This window comes from Hypomesus transpacificus, chromosome 7, assembly GCF_021917145.1.
Source record: "Hypomesus transpacificus isolate Combined female chromosome 7, fHypTra1, whole genome shotgun sequence".
Classification (NCBI taxonomy): Eukaryota; Metazoa; Chordata; class Actinopteri; order Osmeriformes; family Osmeridae; genus Hypomesus; species Hypomesus transpacificus.
This window is the reverse complement of record NC_061066.1, coordinates 4,900,847-4,919,819: the sequence shown is the minus strand read 5'-3', so window position 1 is coordinate 4,919,819 and position 18,973 is coordinate 4,900,847. Positions and strand designations below refer to the sequence as shown.

Below are 18,973 nucleotides of genomic sequence, written 5' to 3'. Positions count from 1 at the left end.
TTGGGATGAAGCAGTTGGATGTGCGTACAAACTTGGAACAGCTGACCAACTTCAAGAAGCAGCACTCACCCTCCATTCTCACATTATAAAGGCATTCAAAGAGTCAAAGGAGCACAGGAGCTAGATGCTGTGAAGATGGACGTGCTTCTTCCAGAGCATCTTGTACAATTTCTGAGCTCTGGGAGGTGACTGGGACACTTGATGGCGAAAAGTGCGAGAAGACACAGAGGCTGGTCTATTCGATTACGCAAGATGTGTGTCGAGCAGCAACTAACAGCAAGTGGAAACTCCAGAAGCACATCCTCCTGTGCAATACTTCGACACCTCTATCGAAGCAAACAGGTGAGTTATAAGTTAATTTACTGCTTACAAGGTCCTACATTGTCAATGCTGCACTCTTTTTGATACAGGTATTTGATTTTGATATTTACTAAAGCAATTTTCTGTCTTTGTAGCTCACAACCATTCTTAAACGACTAGGACACTCAGAAACGTACGTCTTCAGTATGGAACTTGAGACAGTAATGGCCAAGGCTTTTGATGACAGTTCCACCCACCTGACCCCTCAAATTTGTAAAGTTGTAAGTTGTAAACAACGCCGGGGGAATCATGATTCAAGACGTGAAGGAGAGCCATGTGAGCACCAAGAAGAGGAACCTTCCTCTCTATGACAGGTCATCCAAGATGAGGGCCATCAGGGAAAAACAGGTATGTTCTGGCTTTCCATGATGGATCATGCAAGGCTGGTCTTGATGATGGATTTTTCTGTGAAAACCAACAACTTTGAGCTCTTCCACCACTGCAATGGTGCCATGGCAGATCTCTTATTTGCATATGAGGGCCACAACTACTCCAGATAATATATGCACTCATTCCCTTAATACGCAATATAAATATAAGTGGGAGCTTACTTGAAGTATAAACTTTATTTATTATTCATTTCCTACATGTACCTGACCTGGTTTGAAGCCTTTCTAACAAACATTGACCTCTCTCATCCTGGTACTCTTAATTACATCAAGCACGGAGCCATATCGGTCGCAAGATCTCTGATCCCAGGGCAGGGCTCCAGACTGCGACTAAATGGTTGCATTTTGCGACCAGTTTTTGAGACAGTGCAAGCATTTTTTACAAGCACTCGCGCATGTGCGACCTACAAATTTTGAATTCATTGGGTGTGCACAATGTCAGCACACGTTAGCAACGACGCATAGATACGAAGTTCTAGTAAGACAGCTATATCAGCGTTCCGTCTGCATTAGTACCGTAGCTAAAAGTCTAGGAAAGTTGAGGCTATTTTTCGCTAGGTACCTATAAACCTAGCTAAAATTCTTGGAAAGTTTAGGCTAGTTTTCGTTAGGTTCCTACAAACATGTCTTTATTGGATTCCCCTTCGTTCTTTTGGTGAGCAGTTTCACTACTGTAGCCCTTCTTACCCGGCGTCATGGAGCCTAGCAGCTAAATACTTAATTAGCACTAGCATTGCTACTGAATCCCTGCCTGTGTTTGAGCTGTTGCGCTGTTATACTCAGCAAGTATCGTGTTGTGGTGTCGGAGGACTGATCGAAAAGTGCATCATACATTTAAGTCATTTAGGGACATTCTACCAGAAACGTATATCATCTGTCCTGGATATGTTACAGTGAATAACATTTGTATAATCCAAAACTGACCAAAAAATTCTAAATGGGTGATTTCTGTGAGTTGCGAATATGTAATTTATTAGGTCCTTGGATGTTTTATTCTTAATTAAAAACACTTTTTAAATTACAAATACTGAAAAATGGTCTGTCCTCAGCCAAATTTTAATTGCCTCGTCCATAATTTTGTTATTCTGAATTTTTTTATTAAACCCCCCCCCACTATTAATTAAAAGTTTAAGTTGTTATCCTTCACATTAATTGATTAAATACATTAAATGCTACATAAATTCTACGAATAAATCGTATTTTACAACTGTCCCCATGTTTTCGGTCAGCCCTGTCACGTTACACAAAAAACGACGTAAAAAGAGTGCAATATGCCTTGAAGGTTATGACTCAGATGATGTGGCATCATTTGACTGTGTTGATGCTGACACTGATAAAGATGAGTTTTTCTCAATGACTTATGATTTAAAGCTTTTTTTTGAGGAGGACAAGCTACAGCGTCAGTCGCTGTCACACTAAAACATCCTAGAAAAGAATGAAAGTTTTGGAAAACCAAAACATATCTAAAAATGTTACTGAAATGCCTTGCTTACAAGTTATCAGTTTTGATACTAGGAAGCTAGCATGCTGAGTAAAGGCAGTTAAAATGTCCGACTGTCAGGCCCTGTCACGGCTGGTCACAGTCCTGTGTGACAGGGCCTGACAAAATGAATGGAACATTTCTTGTATTCAGGCATAAAAACATGCTGAAATGGCACGATATGTGCTTCTCATAGTTTGACATGTTATTCATATGGCTTAATGTTCAGATAAAAAATAAAAAAAATCGTAAATGTACGTTTCTGGTAGAATGTCCCTTTAGCTAAGACTTGCATGTACAGTACGTAATGTCCCATTGAATAATGTATTTAAACTCAAGCTTATATAGTGCATGGCTGTATATCAGTTGAAAAAAATGACAGTCAAAAAATGGACCAATCTGCAACCGACGCAGGCACACCCCACAATTTCCCCAGAAATTGTTCCAGGGGCGATTCTAGGATCAGACCTTTAGGGGTGAGAATGTGACATGAACAGTCACTTGCAAAAGTGCTAAACGTAAACCCCCTTGCTAATATAAATCCCTAATTTCACTGGAGAACAATTAATACATTTATGTATTATTATGCAAAATATTGAATGAAAAAAATAATTATGTCCCTTTCTTCATGAACTACCAGCATCAAATGATAAACAATATATTTAAACAAATATTATTATTTTTAGGGGTGCTGAGATTAAATTTAGGGGTGCTTGAGCACTCCTAAAAAGGGTCTAAAATTGCCACTGAATTGTACCCTCTCTAGTTACAAATGCATTGCAGGTCAATATAAGGTGTACCCCTACATTTTCTGCTTGCGCTCCTAACATTTTCAGTCAGGGGCTACTGTGATCCTAGTAAAAAAAGTTAGTCTGGAGCCCTGTCCCAGGGGCTCTTGCAGCAGTGGACAATACCATGGAGGAGACATTCATGAAGTTTGCGAAGTCGTCAGGTATGTCAATGTGTGAAAACAAACATAATCACCTATATTGAATGACAAGCTCATGTTGGTTGTTAAAATCAATAAAAATAAAATCAATAAAAATCAATAAAAATAAAATTGAAGACTTCTCCCTCTCTACTAGGGATGGGCATTCAATTAAATTGTCTTAATCTATCGTCGGGAGAATTAACGATCGATTTTCGATTAATCATTAAAATTTTTATATAAAAATTCACTATTTATAGGCAATATTAAAATGCAGTGAAAATAGAAAAAACACAGCGTGTTTCCGCATTGAAATCTGTAGCTATTACACGAAGAACAACTATTTCTGTAACTCCTAGAAGCGGAGCCAACAGCTAGAAGCCGGTGCTCAAACACAACTGACCCTCGTTTTTTTCCGGCTAATTAACAAAGCTTCATGAAAACCTTCGCCCTCAACAATACTTAAGGGTAGCATATCGACTTGCAGATCCGTTGGGTAATTTTTTCTGCTCGTTGTGCATCGCAGCTCCTCCGTGCTAACACCGAGAGCAGGATGCACCGCCACTAACCAGGGTCGGATGTACGTTTTTCAAGTGGTACATCATTTGAGTCGTGGAGGAGTTGTAATTATACTCAGCTTTGCAGTGTTGGCAGTGAACAAAGTCATTTTTATGTCAAAATGGTCTCACGCAACACTTCGTGTGACCTCTTCATGTTTACTTTTGAAATACATGGAAACTTGCCAGTAACTGAGTAGGCCTGTGGCGTTTTTTTCCAAACATCGGCTTTGTTTGGTAAAATGTTTAATTGCTGCCACATAGCGAAATCCATTGCATTCCTTCAAGACTCACACTACGCAACAGAACACGCATTAGTTTTACCGATGAACAAATAATGTCATCGACGAAATTCTTAATGATCGATCGTCGATTAATTATGCCCATCCCTACTCTCTACATTGCAGGTGTTCTAACCGGTCTCTTCAACAACGGCGGCGCATACCAGAAGTGGTGCCGCACAACCTCTGCCCGAGCTCAGCTCTATGAGCTTACTCTGGAGATGTGTGGCATGATTGACGACCCCAATATGCTGAAGGCAGGCAAGCACCATGAGCTGGAGCCTGCCCAGATAAAAGTCTGAGGAGGCGGTGCAGAGAGTCATTGCTGCCATCAAGGGCTTCACAAACCCCAGGAGAATCCCTAACAAAAGCCGACTGTACTCCCTTGCATCTGGGGCTCCAATCGATCCAGAGGTTGAGGTTGACGTGTTGCGGGCAGAATACTTTCTGTTAAGGTAAGGTTTGTGCCTTCCTCATTTCTTTACTTTCCACTACAGCTCTTTCTGTACCAGGAGCAGAGTAACCTCGCCTATCAGCTACTTGTAAAGTCAAAGATTATGGAGATGCCCATCAACCTTGAGGAACTCATGCGGTATCCCCTCTCGCCTATTTGTCATGCCCTTGGCTCTCCTGATGGCTATTTTGCCCAAACAAATAAGGCCACCATCCTTCACCCTCTGCTGAAGGACAGGGATGAAGAAGTACCTTACTCTAAGGATGCCCACTACATGCAAGATGGCAATGCAATGCCCTCTTCCACATGATGTCCAACCTCCCACAAACCTGTATAGATTTGCATGCAGCTCCTGGACCTAATGGTTGCCAAGCACCATTTTGTGTTCTCCACAGATTGCTACCAGCCAGATTCCATCAGAGCCCAGGAGAGGCTCAGCAGGCTCAGGCTTTACTGAGAAGTATATAATTGATGGTCCAAATACATGGAAGCCCTATGACTTTAAGTCATTCCTTGGTAATAAGATGAACAAGAAGCAGCTATGTGACCTGCTTCTCAAGGTCTGGGGGAGCAATGAGGCAGCATCCCAGATTGAGAAGAGTATGAAAGCAGTGGTGAGTGTTAACGGGAAATCCTATGACCTAACATCAACAAATGGAAAGGTAAGTTGACAGAGGTCTTAAGCAGTCCCCCTATACACAATGCTTTGAAAATGTTTGGCTCTACAATGATAGGTAGATTAAAAGGCTCTGGAATTGAGAATATTCTCGACTTCACAGGTAAAATTGCAGATCCTATTTTGGCTCTTAAACATTTGAAGTCATGCAGTTGTTGTCTTATGTATTCATTGTTACATTATGTAGTAATATTTAGTTGATTTATTTGTTGTAGAAGTCCAGACTTCTAAGATCCATGTGCTGCAGTCCAACAAGGAGGAGACAGACAGCCGCATTGTCCTGTACCTCCACCAAGCTGTCAAAGTCCTTTGTGGTGAGGACACCTGACACAGACTTTCTGATGATCCTCCTCTACAATGCCAGCAAGATCAACTTCTCAATCTACCTTGACCACGGCTCTGGCAAACATTGCATACTCATAAATGTGACGGAACTGTCTGAATCATTCGGCCCTGACTACTGTAGCACCCTGCTAGGATTCTATGTCTTTACTGGGGAGGACTGTACCAGCGCTTTGAAAAGGAAAGGTGAATCCCCTGAAGAAGCTACAGCAGAATCCTAAACTCCACAATGCTTTCAGACAGCTTGGTGCAGACTGGCTGGTTACAGATGAGCTTCAACGGGAGATGGAGAGCTTCACATGCATCATGTGTGGCCAAGCACGGATGACATTAGTTGATGCAGTACGAGCCAAGATGCTGAGAAAAATGGTTGGTGCTGACAAAGTCCTGGACACAATGTCAAAAGTAGACCTGCCACCCCCCAAAGTCTGTCTCATCCCACATGTACAGAGAGCAAACTACAGACTTGCCTGCTATAAGGGAACAGACGAAGCAATAATAAAGCCAAACCATATGATCCAGGCATGGGCTGGGAGAAGACAGGAGAGGAAGTGGTGTTGGAACCTGTTTGGACAATTGACCTATCGCTAAGCCCCGCCCCTCGAACGCAAACGGGCCAGTGGCAGCTTAGTAACAGCTGCACTCGGACATCTTCAGTTTACAACTCCATAGAGTAGCATTAGGAAAAGGGATTCTTCTCTTGTTTTATCGTTTTTTGTAATTTAAGTGTAAAAACAAAGGTCAAACAATGTGCATGGGGTAGATACAACACTGATACGAGGCATCATGAGCGGATGGGCAATGGGGAATATTTCATCCCATTTCCCACACCAAAACAAGACAGGGTCAAATGTCTCCGGTGGATAAAGCTGTGTGGCAGACCACACAGTCAACTCAACGTAACGAAGATAAACAAGGATGTCATCACATTATTGCCATTGACAGTACCGGCTTACTTTCACCACTGATGTTATGCTAGGCTTAGGCAAGTTATCTCTGGTTAAAACTAGCTAACGTTAACGTTATTAGCTACGTATAACATTTGGCTAGCTATTCACTAGCTAGAAAGTTAGGACACTGCCCTTTCAGGGACAGGGTAATGCTAGTAAATAAACGAATAAACGTAGGTTTACATCCCTTTGGTGCAAAGGGTTAAAAATAAAGCATTTTTTACCTTATTTCAGCTTGGTACCCAATTTAATCTTAAAATAGACACGAGAATGATCAAGAAATGAAAAAGAAATAGAGAATCAGGTGGCTGAGCGGTTAGCGAATCGGGCTAGTAATCAGAAGGTCGTGGTTCGATTCCCAGCTGTGCCAAATGACGTTTTGCCTTGGGGAAAATGTCCCTGTACTTACTGTAAGTCTCTCTGGATAAGAGCAGCTGCTAAATGAATAAATGTAAATGTAAGAAATAACAGGTTGTAAAAAAAAACTATGCGCTTGAGAAAACAAAAAAATAGTTGATCCTCTACACCTCCTTTATTTATCGACCGTGCCCTGTCGATAAATAAAGAACAATAACTGTTTTGCCAGGATAACTGGATCTATCAGACCCTTGAATGTTTATGATGTACCTGTGTGTGTAAATATATGCTACTGACAGGCTAACCAGCTAACCCAGAACTCCCTTGGCAGGGTCGCTTTACAATTTTTGACTAGAGACTGAATGAAGTATTAATACTGTTATGTCTCCATGATAGGGTTTCACGGCATGCTCTTATTTTGATAACAGCCTGTATTTTGATGTAACCGATGACGTGTTTCCGTTCGGTGTGTCAGTTGGAATGGCTGAATTGATGCGGCTCTCCTGTTTCATGTAGTGTTTTCACATACAACATTGGAGACGAGGATGGAGTTTTCACTCCCACCACCTACACCTTTCCTTTCACTACCAGGCGAGCCTCCGGTACTGTGGATCCGTTGGCTGGAGTCGTTCAAAACATACCTCGCAGCTCTCGGACTGGAGGAAGCTAGCGACCCGCGACGGAGAGCACTACTCCTTCATTGCCTCGGTACCGAGGGACAGCGCATATTCAGAACCCTGGGTCAGTCAAAAAAGTACAAGGAAGCTACAAAACTACTCGAAGCACACTTTGCAGCTCCACAGACTGTAATTCTCCGCCGGATAGTCTTCCGGCAGCGCAAGCAAAAAGCGGGTGAGTCAGTTCGGCATTATGTAGCCGACCTCCGAAGCTTAGCGGTTTTCTGTAAATTCGGTGAAATGGAGTAGGAGATGATAAGGGACCAGCTTGCAGAACACGCAACCCACCCCAAAATGTGTGAAAAGCTAATTATGTCACCGGATTATTTGACTCTTAGAAAAGCGCTTGAAATAGCCTTGCAGATCGAAAAAGCTACCGAGCTGACATCACAACTAGCTTCCCGCGGTTTCTCTCAGCCCGCCTTAACACAGCTTGTGGAGGATTGTGAGCGCTCACCTAGCCCTGCATCATCAGACACCGACCCAGGGATTAACTACGCAGCCCGCACACGTAGCCAGCCACGTCGCAGCTGTGGCAACTGTGGCTCCTCTTCACACATGAGCAGAGCCCCAACATGCCCGGCCAGGGGAAAAGTATGCCAGTGCTGCGGGAGAGAGAACCACTTCGCCAAAGTCTGTCGCTCTGCGCCGTCCGTGCTAGGCCAATGGACAGGCCCACGACAGGCTGGGGCTAGCTCATCAGCCCCAACACCCATACACTCGGTCAGCTCTGCACGCATGTCCTTCAAGACGTAGACAGGGGAACTAGATGGGGTCTGTGTTCCTTTACTGCTGGATACTGGAGCGGCTTTATCACTCCTCAACTGGTCCACAGTCAAGTGCTTCCTGCTCCACATCGCGCTGCAGACGCCTTTGGCTGTTCTCCGTGGATATGGCAATTCCAAGATCTACTTAGTGGCCTCCCTCAGCTGTTCAGTGCGCCATGGCAACGCATCCTTGGCTACCTTCACTTTTCAAGTGGCACGGCATGGAGCTAACCTCATGGGGCTGGACCTCATCACCAGCTTGGGCTTCACGTTCATGGACAGCTGTGGAGCAACAATTCACCAGGTCAGCTCACCATGAGAACAGCGATGGCCAGCACTCTTTTCTGGCCTAGGCTGCATCTCAGCTTTCACCAGTGTTTCCCACACATAGACTAATTTGTGGCGGTGCGCCACAGAATCAACACCGGCCGCCACACATTGCGTTTCGTAATTTTTTTTTTATCGCTATTTAGGTTAAAACACGCAGCGTATTCGTTCAGCTGCATTTCCTTTCCCCTGCTCTCCCTCCGTCTCTCTGTCACTCATGCGTCTTTCTCACATATGCACACAGTCACAACGTCAGCATGCATACATATGCCGTTCTAGTAAGACCAACAGCTATATCAGCGAGCCTTCAGCATTAGTGCCGTAGCTAAAAGTCGAGGAAAGTTTAGGCTACTTTTCGCTAGGTACCTTACTCACATTTACATTTAGTCATTTAGCAGACGCTCTTATCCAGAGGGACTTACAGTACTCGAAGTTTCCCCTTCGTTCTTTTGGTGAGAAGTCTCAAGAGCTAGCTACTTACCCGGCGTCATGGAGCCGACCAGTTAAATAGTTGTTTAGCACTAGCGTTGCTACATGCATAATGCAGAAATGATATGTTAGTTGTTGTTAATTTTGTGAAGGTGTGAATCATTTTGGATTAATATGTAATGTAACAAATTATTAACAAATTAACTGTGTAACGAATTATTAACGATATTAACGAAGGAATTATTACGATAGTTAATATCCCCCCCCCCGACAACTCCCACCCCTACCCGCCACAATTAGATTTCTAATCTGTGGGAAACACTGTTCACCCATCAACCTCTCCTCCGTAAGGACATACACCCGGTCATACAGCCTCTCCGCCGCATTCCCCTGGCACTACGCGATGACGTTACAGCAGAGCTGACAAAGCTGTTGGAAATAGGCATCATTGAGACAGTCAACGCCTCCCCCTGGAATTCTAATCTGGTCATTGCAAAGAAGAAGTCAGGTGGTTTGCATGTGTGTGTGGATCTGAGGGCGGTGAACAAGGCTGTTGTGACAAATACCCGCTACCCACTGCAGAGGAACTGACTTCTCAGTTTTACGGCTCGAAGATCTTTTCTAAGCTTGACCTCCGCCAAGGCTATCTGCAGGTACCTCTGCACCCTGACAGCCGTAACCTCACCGCTTTTGTCACACACACAGGCGTCTTCCGCTACACCAGGGTACCTTTTGGTCTATGCTCCGCCCCTAGCTGCTTCCAGAAAATAATGTCCACCATCTTTGCTGGCATCCCAGGGGTGGTGATATTCCTGGACGACATAGTGGTACACGGATCAACGCCTGCCATCCACGACCAACGTCTCACACAGGTGCTTGACACGCTTGCCTCCCATGCCCTCACACTGAACGGGGAGAAATGCATCTTCTCCGCGTCCGAAGTGGAGTTTGTGGGGTTTCGCCTGACCCCAGAAGGCCTCAGCCCACTTCACTCTAACGTGGAGGCCATTCAATGGCTGCCCATGCCCTCCAGCCCTGCCCACATTGCCTCCTTCCTTGGCATGACCGCTTATTACTTGCGCTTTCTTCCCCAGTATTCCTCCACCACTGCCCCTCTCCGGCTGCTCCTTAAAAAAAACGCCCAATGGGCATGGACCCCTGCCTCCAAAGATGCGGTCATGCAGCTGAAGGCCCAGCTCATCGCACCACCAGTACTCGCCCACTTCGACCCACCCAGCCCGACGCTTGTCACTTGTCACTGGCTTGTGATGCCTCCAACTACGCAGTGGGGGCTGTGCTGTCTCAGCTTCACAATGGCACAGAGCGGCCTATTGCTTTTGCCTCCCGAGCTTTTAATTCAGCAGAGCAGAAGTACTCCGTGGGGGAGAGAGAGGCCCTGGCCTGTGTCTGCGCATGTGAGTGGTGGCATATGTATGTGTATGGCCGTTCATTCACATTACGTACGGACCACCAAGAGCTTACAGCCCTGCTTGCCACATCTGGTTCTGGGCACAGGCCTCTGCGCATCCACCGCTGGTATGAGAGACTTCACCAGTACAATTTCACACTGCAGTTCACACCAGGCGAGAGAATGTGGTGGTGGACTTACTGTCACGCTCCACGCCACCTCCAGCTGTGGAGCCGACTCCAGACAACAGCGACCTGGACCTCATTCAGCTCCTCCGCTCCCCTCTTGAGGCAATAGTGTCACTTCAAGAGCTCCAACAGGCCTCCGAACAGGACCCAGTGTTCTCACAGCTCCGCACTTTCATCCACTCCGGGTAGCCTTCAGCCTCTGGCCTACCAGACAGCCTGGCGCCTTTTCACCGGTTTAAAGATGAACTTTTTTGCTATAGCGACCACTGCGTTGCAAGGGGCCATCGCAGAGTCATACCCTCCGCCTTACAGTCACGTGTCCTGTCCATGGCCCATGAAGGCCACCTCGGCATTGTCAAGGTTAAACAGCGCTGCCGGGAAGTGGTCTGGTGGCCAGGAATAGATGGCGATGTGGAGGCTATGGTGAGAGACTGCACAGCCTGCCTGCTGAGTGGAAAGACCGGCCCCCCACCAGCTCCTCCCCTTCAGCCACTGCAGTGGCCAGCTGGGCCTTGGGAGCACATCCAAATGGAAATTTGTGGTGAGCTCCGTGGCGTCCCACATCACCAACGGTTCCTCATCGTGGCCTATGACCTGTACTCTAAGTGGCCTGAGGCAGTATCTACAGGGTCGGTCACCACACAGGCGTTCATTGACTTTCTGGAGGTGCTTTTTGCTCGTTGGGGCACGCCCACGACAATCACCACAGACAATGGGCCGCAATTCATCTCTGCCGAGTTCACGACTTGAACTTGTGAGCGGGGGATCAGACACATACGCACAGCCTTTTATAACCCTCAGGCGAATGGGGGTGTGGAGCGCATGAACCAGACGCTGAAGAATGGTATCAGATCTCACTTAGCAGAGGGTTTCAATTCTCAGCAGCACTCCTGCGGACCATGCTGCACTACCGAGCTGCTCAACACACTACAACAGACAGCTCACCAGCACTTCTGATGTTGGGGCGGGAGCTATCACTACCCCTGGACCGCCTGCGTGTTCCTGCTCACCTGACATCACAGGGGGCCCAGGGGAAAACAACGGATCAGCTACGCGACCGAGTCTCAGCACGACAGCAGGCAACTAAACAGCGCTTTGACCGGTCCCACAGGGCCAAACACCCAGTTTTCACCATTCTGGACTGGGTCAGGGTCCGGAGGCCCACACGGGGCCATAAGCTTTTGTCATTCTGGTCAGCGCCTTTCCAGGTGACTGGGACCTGCCACCTTTCGCCTCTCAGACCGAACGCGGTGGCATGCACGCCGCCTCCGCAAAGTGGCCCCACCTACTGCGGCAGACCTAGAGGCCAGCCGAGATCCTGATCCGGACTCTGGAGGCCCAGTTAGTCCTGCAGCATGACCAGTCCGTGCCCGCTCCAAACCGGGCTACCTCATGGACTATGTCTGATCGTTTCAACCTCATCAAGACTGTTCCAGTCACTTTAGTCTGGTGTTCTAAGGCATTTTAAGTTTTAAATAGCCTGGTAATGATATGTTCGGACTGGACTGAAGTCATTAACAATGTATTCTTAATGTTTCCTACAACGGGTTTTATATCGATGTGATTTGTTATTTGTGTTATCTCTCACTCAGGGATGTGGGTTGAATCTGCCCTGGAGAGGGGAACAAAATGTAATGTCTCCATGACAGGGTTTCACGGCATGCTCTTATTTTGATAACATGCCTGTATTTTGATGTAACCGATGACGTGTTTCCGGTCGGTGTGTCAGTTGGAATGAGTTTCAGTAAACGACTGAATTGATGCGGCTCTCCTGTTTCATGTAGTGTTTTCACATACAACAACTACATTGTCGGCTGACAATGTCAGGCTGCACATTTATTGACCAACTGCAGTCTAACCTGCAACTTGTGTCACATCCTTTATGATAAATTTAATTTTGCTAAATAATTGAAGGGCTAGACAACAAATGTTCTAATTAAATAATCACCGACTAACAACACGGACGACAGATTGACGAAGGCAAAGTCGGAAAACAAACTTGCCTTGCTCCATGCAAGAAGCGCCGTCTAGTGACCATTATGTGTCAGTAACAACGTCCCTGTCTGTAGACTAATGGGCCAATTTGACCCCTTACGGCGTTATTAAAAAGGGAAAAATGGCTTGGTGCTCCTAGTGTTAAGATCTTAAAACGCTGCTCCAAGCTAAATGCAAATATGCAGGTTTTTCTATTGAATACATTTTGATTCTAGGAGGCAAGCTTGCAAAAAGTTATAATCCTTAAAGGGGAGGAAGACACTATCACAGCCTTGTAAAAAATAAAGGCCTTACCTGGTCCGTCACTAGGGTCAAAGTTCAACCACTCCACACAGAGTGGATAAGCTGGCAGAAGAACGTCATGATGGACATATAGTGATTCCTCTTCAGAGTTATACACTGCAGTAAAACAAAACTCCACAATTATCACTCTCTAACTCCATCATTACCTACAATTCAAAGCACATCAGAGGTTGCAGATTAATTAAGTAAGTTCCTGAGTTACCATGAACCTCCAGATTGCAGCAGTCCTTCTCAGCCCTTCCTGTAATTATCAGGTTGTCATTGGGCTTGATTTGAAAGTCCTCTCGCTCATACTGATCCTGAAAAAAAGAAAGAAAATCATTTTACCGAGATTTTCTAAAATGGCCTGGACATGTGGTGGTACTCCTTAGAAAGATAATAATTAATTGTATTATAGTGGTTTTACAAACTTCCAAATTAGTTTATTTAATTAGAATCACAAGTCTCCAATCTTGTAATGAGTCATTCTGCCTATTTAAATAGAGGAATGTAGTCACTGTGCCGTTTGGTATCATTGTGTGCACTACACTGAACATGGACCAGAGAAAGCAAAATAGACTTGTCTGAGGAAATCAGAAAGAAAATAATATACAGCCATGGTAAAGATGAAGACTACAAGACCATCTCCAAGCAGCTTGATGTTACTGAGACATAATTTGCTAATATTATTAAGAAGTTCAAGGTCCATGGAACTGTAGCCTGTTTGAGTTTCAAGTTTTTATTTACAGGTGCACAGAACAACACAAGGTCAGACTGGGCACTGAAATTCTTGGGACAAGACAACGCAAGCAACCTGGCATAACATAACATATAAGTACTAAGAACATAGTTTACATCTATGATAAACTAAAATAGAATAGAAATAAAATAATAATAAACCTCCTAAATATACAAAATAGTATGCAATATACAATAAAATATACCATATTTCATTTTGTAATAAATGCTGCAGTGTTTATTACACATTTTTTATGCAGCATTTATTCAAGGGTGGCGTTTAATTAGTAAAAGAGATTCAGAGAATTTCAGCTGTAGTGCGGCCATAGACAAACAAAGAATAGACAAGGAGGTAAAAAACAAAGCCTAGTAAAAAATTGAAGCGGCGCGTGTCTAAATTGTGTAGAAATCTAGAGCAGCATGCCGAAATGCAGCTGTGCAGAAAGCACTCACCACCAGCAACAGATCTGACACACACAAACTTGAGGGTTGATGAAAGGCGAATTCGCCAGTGGTGAAGTCAGCTACCTCGCTTTATTGTAGGCTACATGTAATTGTCGGAATTACATTATTGGGTGTGCTCACGCCTTTGGCGAGCACAACTCTCTCACATATATATTATTATTGGGTATGCTTTGCCTTCGGCAAGGGCACAACCTTTGTTCTCTCACATACATCTTATTATTTTCCCACCCCTAAGGATCCCTCAATATTTGGAATACATACACAACCTTGGTGACAAAATGTTCGTGTTGGTCACGATTGCGTTGCTTCTATTGGGATTTACGATCCATTGCACAGTTTAGGTTATGTAATGGCATTCTTTGACAGTTACAATATCTGTTTCTTTAAGCGGTAAAAAGTAAGTTCCTTTGTTATAGACAGTCGAATGTAAGAAACTGAGGCTCTGTGGTGTGGTTTACTCTGTAGAAGGGATGTAGCAGATTGTCTTAAGGTATTTATGATACCTAACTAAGAGCCAGAGGGTCTTAGTTGGGTCTGGGGGTTGGGGAAGATTGTTATCTCAGTTGAGCGAGGTGACCTAGCCTTTTGGCCAAGGAGATGGCCACGTCAGACATCCTGTTTGTGTATCATTAACCATGTCCTCATTTAGAGAGGGAGCTGTGACATCAAACAAACTGTGGGACACTTGGTATGGAGTCAAACTGTCACTGAGCAGTGCTGACCAATCACAGAGACCCCTATATTGATGGATTGACCATCGGAAGAACCATTTGTTCTAAGTTAATATAAGGCAGGGTTTTAGGGTTGTTCTTCACCACTCTCTCGAACGACTTGTAGGTTACATCTGCATGGGCCTCATGTATAAAGGATTGCGCAGCTTTCATACCAGAAGATGGCGTACGGCCAAAACTCGAAAAGTACCTACGCACAAAAATATTCACATGTATAAAACCGGTCGTACGCCAGGTCCTGCGCACCTTTCCTTTATAAATCACAGTCAACGTGAGATTGACCGCACGTGAACGAGCCACTGACCCCGCCTTGCCTGCTCCCATAAATTAATATGCAGATGGACTATAAATGCGCTCCTGAGATAATTTCGTTGTCTGAATTACCGTATTTATTCGAATAAACGCCGCCTTCGAAGAAACGCAGCACCAAAAATGAACGTTAAACGCTGCAGCGTTTATTTGAAGAAATACGGTGACTGTGAGATCGTGGTTCTGACAACAGAGGTGGAGGCAAGAAAATGTGTCCTGTTTGGCGGCTTGTCATCAGGTATTAGTGACAAAAGACAGCACTTTGAGATTTAGCTAAATGTTAAGTGCTTTACAAATAAAATTATCTTTATTATTATAGGACCATCAATGCTGTGGGTTCAGAGAACCGGACCATGGCAGAAATTAAGAAGAAATGGTTCGATATAAAACTTTAAATGAAGAAGCGAGTGGTGGCGCATCGTAACAGCATGATTTTGTCGTTCGTTTGACAGCCTCAAGTTTAACAGAAGTTATTAAGTGGTGGCGGTATAAACAGAAGGCTATATAGCATTTCCCGTTTTGGGTTTTGGCATTTTGATATGATCATCCACATTAATGATCAAACGTTTATTTTTATGTTTTTTGAATAGTCAACGTCATAAACGTACTAGTGGAAACTTTATTTTGTAATGTTTGGTGAGTCTCGGCACTTTTCTGTTAGAATTCGCCATGTTACAGAGCCAGACAAGACTTTGTGGACGGTCCGCACAGTCTCACGTCTGCTCAAAAGTTTCCGTGACGGCCCGCACATTCTCATGTCAAGTAAATCTTTATACATCACAAAGTGTGCGTGAAAACCATCGTACGCAAGCTTTTTGTGCGTACGCAACGTTTATACATAGGGTCCTGCATGTCTTTTGCTATGACAAGTCCAGAGTACTCTGTTAATTCTTAATTTGTGCAAACTAAATAAATTATATTGAAACCGCATCTTTTGACTATTCAGATCTACACAGTGCCACTTGAATTCTGCCATTACAGTTTGAGTTAAGTTTTTGTGGCGAAAGTGAAGCTAACGGTGGCTAACTTGCTAGCCACAGTCACTAACGTCACTAACGTCAAGAAAACACACGTGACTACCTAAACATGCGTGACTACCTGTAACGGAACATTAGTTTAGTAGTTTGTTAACTTCTGGGAGCTTTACCTGAAACGGCAGACAGCTGCAGAAAAACCACAAGCAAAGAAGCCAGGCTGATAACTATTTACTATTTAGGGTTCCTCCGGTAGGAGGAAACCTATTGTTTTTATTAGTATTCTTCTTATTATTAGGGTTCCTCCGGTAGGAGGGAACCTATTATTTTTGTTAGTATTCCTATTATTAGGGTTCCTCCGGTAGGAGGAAACCTATTGTTTTTGTTAGTATTATTATTATAATAATTTTTCTCCGCTAAATGGCCCAATAGCTCAAAAAGTCCTGGACCCGATTATTTCCAATTTGGCCCAATGATACAACAGGTCCCTCACTACTCCCAGACGGCTCATGGCCCATGTGCGCCAATAGGTGGCGCTATAAAACACGCCCAAAGTCTACGTGATTTCCCCAGCGCCCCATTACTCCAAAATGCCTGAAAATTGGTAAACATGCCTTATTACTCATGGGAAACAAAAAAGCCTCAAGAACCCATATTGTTGGACTTATGAATTTTCTTGTACTGTCCAAATTTGGTACAACCTTCAGAACCCTTCTCCTCATGAACCATAGATCCAATCAACTTGAAATTTTTTCCAGATGTGTAGAATACAAGAAATGCAATACAAAATGGCTGAAAGGGTTGTATTTATGTAAATGTCCTCAATGTCTTTGTGTCAATAAATCTAATATAATTTTGACTCAAGGTTTTTCAAACCTAATAGGGTTCAAGACAACATCCCTCTGAAGTACCATAAACAATTTCACCTTGGTATGTCTATATATGATTGAATGCAATTGAATTGCTCTAGCATCTCGGCGAATTCATCAAAAAGGTAGAGAAGGGCAGCTTTTAGGAGAACAAGCGATTCCCCACAGACCTGTCGGCTCAGAATTTTGATTTGGCTCGTGAAAGTCTTTGTAATAAGCCTATGCGCCAGGGAGACTGCATAGGCTAAGGCGGCAGCCATGTTTTGGTCGCGTCATGTTCATAAGTTCACCATTTTACAGTTCGGTCGAAACCAAAAATGTCGAGGAGGGCAGCCTTCAGGAGATGTGGGAATTGTGCTTTTAGCCAGATGCTCCGATTATTTTTGTGATTTGTGGAAAGTGAGACTGTGTCCCGGGGGTACATTGTTTTGACTTGGCCTCAAACAGAGACAGACTCGGCTCGCTCACTGGCAGTGTGTAAACAATATTGTCTTTTTTACTCCTAAAACGTCAGGGAGGGCTGCTTTTTGTAGACAAGAGCCTGCTGAAGATAGCCAGTATATAGGATCTTTCAAAACAAGCCTATTTCATTCGTCATTTGCCTGAGAAAGCGACCTACGTTAGCCAGGCTAGTTTCACTCGGTCAGCCTATTTAAAGGTCTCTGACAGTCAGAATCACTGTTTACAGGCAAAGGTCGAGCTGGTCTTTTGTCAGATTTGTATATATTGACCAGATGAGAGCTAAATACTCCTGCAAGAGCCTGGAATCGAACCAAATGTTTTAAGTGACTGCATGGCTGGGTCTCCATCAGGTCACCACATTTGGATTCAAGTTCAAGTAATGCCACTGCATTTCACAGTCAAAACTGTAGTTTATGTCAAGTCACCCCACAGACACAGTAGCTCTGCAGACTGCTTTTTTGAAGACATTGATGAAAAAGGACAAACCAGTATTTTTTACTTTGATGAAAGTCTAAGTACCATAACCATAACACAGTACATAAGGTGTACAAAGCTGCAGTCAGATTTGGCGAAATTGTTAGCTTGGATGTTATCTTGACATTTACATGGGGCCTTTGATGATGATGCGCATGCAGCTTCAAGGCAGAAAGACGCGTTCCATTTCAGGAGACTCCAAGACCTTAACGCGTCACTAGCATCTCGTCATATCACGCAGTCGGAGCACAGCTAGATCATCAGCGTCAGCGCTCTTGGGTACCCAGCATGCAGTGCGGCATGTAAAAAAATGCCAAGACTTGTGGTAATAGTTTGGTTACAACAGCAATGCGAGGCATTTCAGTTGTTGCGTTCGTTCAGTTAGATGTTTGTAATATTGTTTGTTAGTTAAAATAATCTTGTTGGTCACCCTGAGAGTGCATGTTGTGTGGTTTAATCGGAAGTGAGAGTCGGCCGTAGTAAGGTAATACTTGCAAAGAGATGATCATGGGTTGTGTCATAGAATTATTGCCTATGAGGTTATTCTTGATTGTAATATGACTGTGGTTCTGGATTGCGGTTTTGTAAAAACAATTTTTTTAACACCATTTAGGTGAAAACACGCAGCGTATTCGTTCAGCTGCATTTCCTTTCCCTGCTCTCCCTCCGTCTCTTTCACGCACGCGTCTTTCTCACATACACACACAGTCACTACGTCAGCACACGTTAGCAACGATGCATACGCCGTTCTAGTGAGACCGACAGCTACATCAGCGAGCCTTCAGCATTAGTGCCGTAGCTAAAGGTCTAGGAAAGTTGAGGCTACTTTTCGCTAGGTACCGACGGACATGTCTTAATCGAAGGTTCCCCTTCGTTCTTTTGGTGAGAAGTTTCAAGAGCTAGCTACTTACCCGGCGTCATGGAGCCGACCAGTTAAATAGTTATTTAGCACGCTGTATGCAGCGTCACTACCTGCATATGCAGAAATTATTTGTTTGTTGTTGTTGATTTTGTGAATTATTTCGACCCCCCCCCCCCCCCCCCCCCCCCCGTCTGACATGAAACAACCCCCCCCCCCTCCCGCCACATATAGATTTCTAATCT

The 18,973-nt window shown here is 44.3% G+C and overlaps 1 protein-coding gene across 1 annotated transcript in view; it reads right to left on the bottom strand.

Annotated features, from left to right (window-relative positions):
* pwp1 (PWP1 homolog, endonuclein) overlaps positions 1 to 18,973 on the bottom strand; it is a 75,493-nt gene that overhangs the window by 29,365 nt on the left and 27,155 nt on the right. The window contains exons 5-6 of the mRNA XM_047022625.1: positions 13,071 to 13,167; positions 12,860 to 12,964 (exon numbers count right to left, since the gene is read on the bottom strand). Of these exons, the coding sequence (XP_046878581.1) occupies positions 12,860 to 12,964; positions 13,071 to 13,167 (202 nt within the window). The remainder of the gene's footprint in view (positions 1 to 12,859; positions 12,965 to 13,070; positions 13,168 to 18,973) is intronic.